Below are 3,567 nucleotides of genomic sequence, written 5' to 3' on the forward strand. Positions count from 1 at the left end.
TTACCCTCGCCTGTGCAATGCAAGGAGACCGCGACCTCGAACCCGGGACCTTCCGGTCACAGGCGGTAAGACTCTACCGCTTGCACTAGGCCCGCCCTTCATTGGCACTTCTGACTATTGCTGAGGATTAATTGGTTTACTCTATGTATGTTTGTTTCTTAATGCAAATTACATGACATTTGACCCAACGAAACATAAGTATGTTAAATACGTCAGCAACACCCTGAATCAGATATGTTAATTTTTCCTAAAAAAGATCCTCAAAACTGATAAAAATGTCTTCGATCATATACATTGTAAATTTTATATTATTTGTGTTACTGAACTGTACAATAAGATTGGAGCTAACCTTGAAATCACCTCCAACGGTACAGTACCATCAGAGATTTCAGCAAAAGAATCATGTATACCATGGAGTATCGCATTGACTATTTACTCGTTTTCAGTATGCATTTTTTCCTGGTGCTGCGTTACTCATCAGCTTTCCTCCTTTGCTGCTTTCATATGGTGAAGACAAAGCTCCAAACAGAGATTTAACAACTCAACTTGTCTTTTCGGCATCCATGTTAGAATTCTCCCCAGTTTCAGAAACATTAGACTGTCCTGAAGAATTGTAACTGAAGGAGATGCTACCTTTGCAAATGTAGTTGCAACAGACCACCTGTTCTCCTTTGCTTGAAAGAACTTTGACCGTGTTTCAAACAAACCAGATTCCATCCTTCCAATACCAGCTTGACTGCCCAGGTGTTGAATCCTCTCCCTCAGTTTCTGGTCTTCTACAACCTGGATGAGGATCATAAACTTAATTCAAAAGATAGTTCGCTATTGAAGATGTCAACAAGAGGCATAAAGATTAATGGACTAAGTGTTAAATTTTAGCTTGATCCTTATATTTTAATAGATGAATGAATGAACCCCAAGGTTGATTGAAAAAAAAGGACCAAGAAAGAATAGGCACTAAATATACAAATAATACCTGTTTCCAGATGGCTTTCAAATCGCCGCCGAGGTTATCTGTTTTGCCTTAGTTATTTTGCATGTTTGGATCATTGACAGCTCAAGCTTGCATTCAGCCCTAGTGAGGTCGTCCTCTAATGATTTAGCATCTTTTGCTTTCCATGCCACAAAATGGTATCAAAGGCAGCCAGCTGAGTTCTGAATTTCTTCAGATCAGCAACAACAGATGAAGATTCCTCATACCTAGAAGATCCACGAGCGGCATCATCTAGAACTGGCTGCCTCAATATGCATGGCACCATCTAGCTCAGTGCCTAATTAAGCATGACTAATTAAACAAACAAATATGCAGTGAGTTTCCACACATGAGAAGCTGAACAATAAAGTCTCAGGGGTCGCAGTCACAGCCACAAACACATGCACACCACACAAGATGACACCAATGGAGTTATAGAGAACTTCAGGAGAAGACAACGATTGATGAAGAGCCAGAAGTTTACATGCATACAAAATGATTTTCATGTGACGTGGCTTACATCCAGAATGCTCTCCCTTATGGTGTTTAGTTCGAAATTATTTGAATATTTTATGATGTGCTTTTGGTATTTATTTGTTAGTAAATGCTTTCGTTATCTATTATAATTAGTCCACGTTGACAAACCAAACTACATAGAATTTGAACTGACTTTGACAACATGTAACCACCTCATACTTGAGCATATTTAGTATAAAAACAAGTGTCACTCCATGTTGTCTACACTAATATGATCATAGATAGAATTAAGTGACAATAACATGATCAAATGACACTAACACGATGAACTAACAACTGTGTTTATACTAAATAAACTAATGAATCTATAGAAGCAAACCAAAATGAGAGCTGACAGCAATCCTGCCAAAGCAGGTCAGATATCATCCTCCTGTTCATGAACCTCCGAAATGTTGACAGTCTGCAACCATTCTTCCTCTGGAACCAAACACCAATTTGGTGACTGCATTGCCTTGAGCCACTTGAAGTCATCCACATTAGCCCAATTACCGGTCTCCTCCTCAAGTCCAGAGTCCTTTAAATCTTCTTCAATCCCTTCATAATTCAAAACATATGGTGCAAATCTTACACCACTGCAATCCTCAATGATAGGCCTACTCCTCACCTGCAAGTAGAAATCCGTCACCCTCGCCTCATGAATCCTGATCTGGTGTGCTGCCATCACAAATATGCAGCCTTGGACGTCCTCTATAAGCACAGAACCAAGAACAGCTCCAACGAACACACGGCAATCTCTCAGCTTGTGGATGTACAGAGCCCGGTATTTGCCCTTAAGATAGACCTCGCAGGAAACCAAATCCGCGAGCGTGAAATCCCCATCCTTGTCGTTGGAGACTCGCAGATCCTTCACAAAGGTGGCGCCGTTCTTGCCCCGGAACCCGAACCCTGGTAGGATCGCGTCCAGACTAGGCTTCGGCTGCTCCGGAGGAGGTGGCTGCGGTGGCGATGCGGTGACATGATCCTGAGGCGGGTTCTTGAGATTCCTGTTCTTGTTCCTGAAGGAGAAGGACTTCTTGGGCCGGAGCTCAGAGGCGGCGACCCTGTGTGCCGCGCGGAGGTCGGCGGCTGTGGCGAGGGCGGCGCGCAGCTCGTAGGGGGGCAGCGCATGGGACGCCTCGGCGATGAGGCGATCGATGCCATCGATGGCGGCCGCAGCAGCCGCCAGAGATGCGGTTGCGTCGTCTCCGGAAGAGGAGGAGCGGCAGGCGGAGAGTGATGACTCCGTGTCGAGCTTGGCGCCGGCGAAGCGGGAAAGGAAGGCCTCGACGGGCGAGGCGTCAGAGGAATCCGAGGGTGAGGCGCCGGCAGAGGAGGAAGAGCGCTTGGAGAGGCGCTCGAGCATGGCGAGGTGCTTGCGGTGGCCCCCACCGGTGGCGGCCTTTAGCTGATCAGGCTCCGGCTCCATTCCGGCGGGCGGCGGCGGCGGCTCCGCTGGATCGTGCGGAGCAGTGAAGGCGTCGAGCTGTCGACGGAACGGAACTATGGAAGCGAACACCAGTCCTCTCCACAGTCCACACTCCACCACTCGAGCGATCGGACCGGCCCAGAAGAGGCCCAATGAGATTACCAATATATAAGGCCCGGATAAATAGGCGAACACACACAAAAAAAGTAAAAAACCCCAATTTACCTCCCTCAACTATAATTTTTTAAGGTTAAACTAAATTCTAGGATTTTTAATTGCATTATTTTTTCATGTAAAAATATTTGAATAAATTTTAGAAAAATTCTTTTTATGACTTTGAATAATTCTAAAAAATATTTCTAGTCTGATTTACTTTCCTGAACAGCTTAGTCCGATTTACTCTTTTTGACGTGGTGTCATATCAGAAAATCCCATCAAAACCACTCAAAGCACAGAACAACCGGTTTAAAAAGTTGAGGGAGATAAAAGAAACTTGTTTTGTAGTTTAGGAAAAAAAATCAGACGACCGCAATTGCCGATGAAGATAAATTGAACTTTTTTTAAAAAAGAAAAACGTGGCATTGCACCAAAGTTTACCCGGCTGTATTTTCTTGGGCCGTTAATGGTTGTCCTACTTGTTGTAGCGAAAAAA

At 44.4% G+C, this 3,567-nt stretch overlaps 1 protein-coding gene across 1 annotated transcript; it reads right to left on the minus strand.

The window, feature by feature from the left end:
* Positions 1-280: 280 nt before the first annotated feature.
* LOC136545901 (tubulin-folding cofactor C-like) lies at positions 281-3,042 on the minus strand. Its single transcript, XM_066537874.1, has 2 exons — positions 977-3,042; positions 281-783 (listed from the first exon to the last, which is right to left on the minus strand). Exon 1 carries the CDS (start codon positions 2,913-2,915, stop codon positions 1,866-1,868), a length of 1,050 nt encoding a protein of 349 aa, XP_066393971.1. The 5' UTR covers positions 2,916-3,042; the 3' UTR covers positions 281-783; positions 977-1,865.
* Positions 3,043-3,567: the final 525 nt, after the last annotated feature.

Source organism: Miscanthus floridulus, chromosome 3 (assembly GCF_019320115.1).
Source record: "Miscanthus floridulus cultivar M001 chromosome 3, ASM1932011v1, whole genome shotgun sequence".
Classification (NCBI taxonomy): domain Eukaryota; kingdom Viridiplantae; phylum Streptophyta; class Magnoliopsida; order Poales; family Poaceae; genus Miscanthus; species Miscanthus floridulus.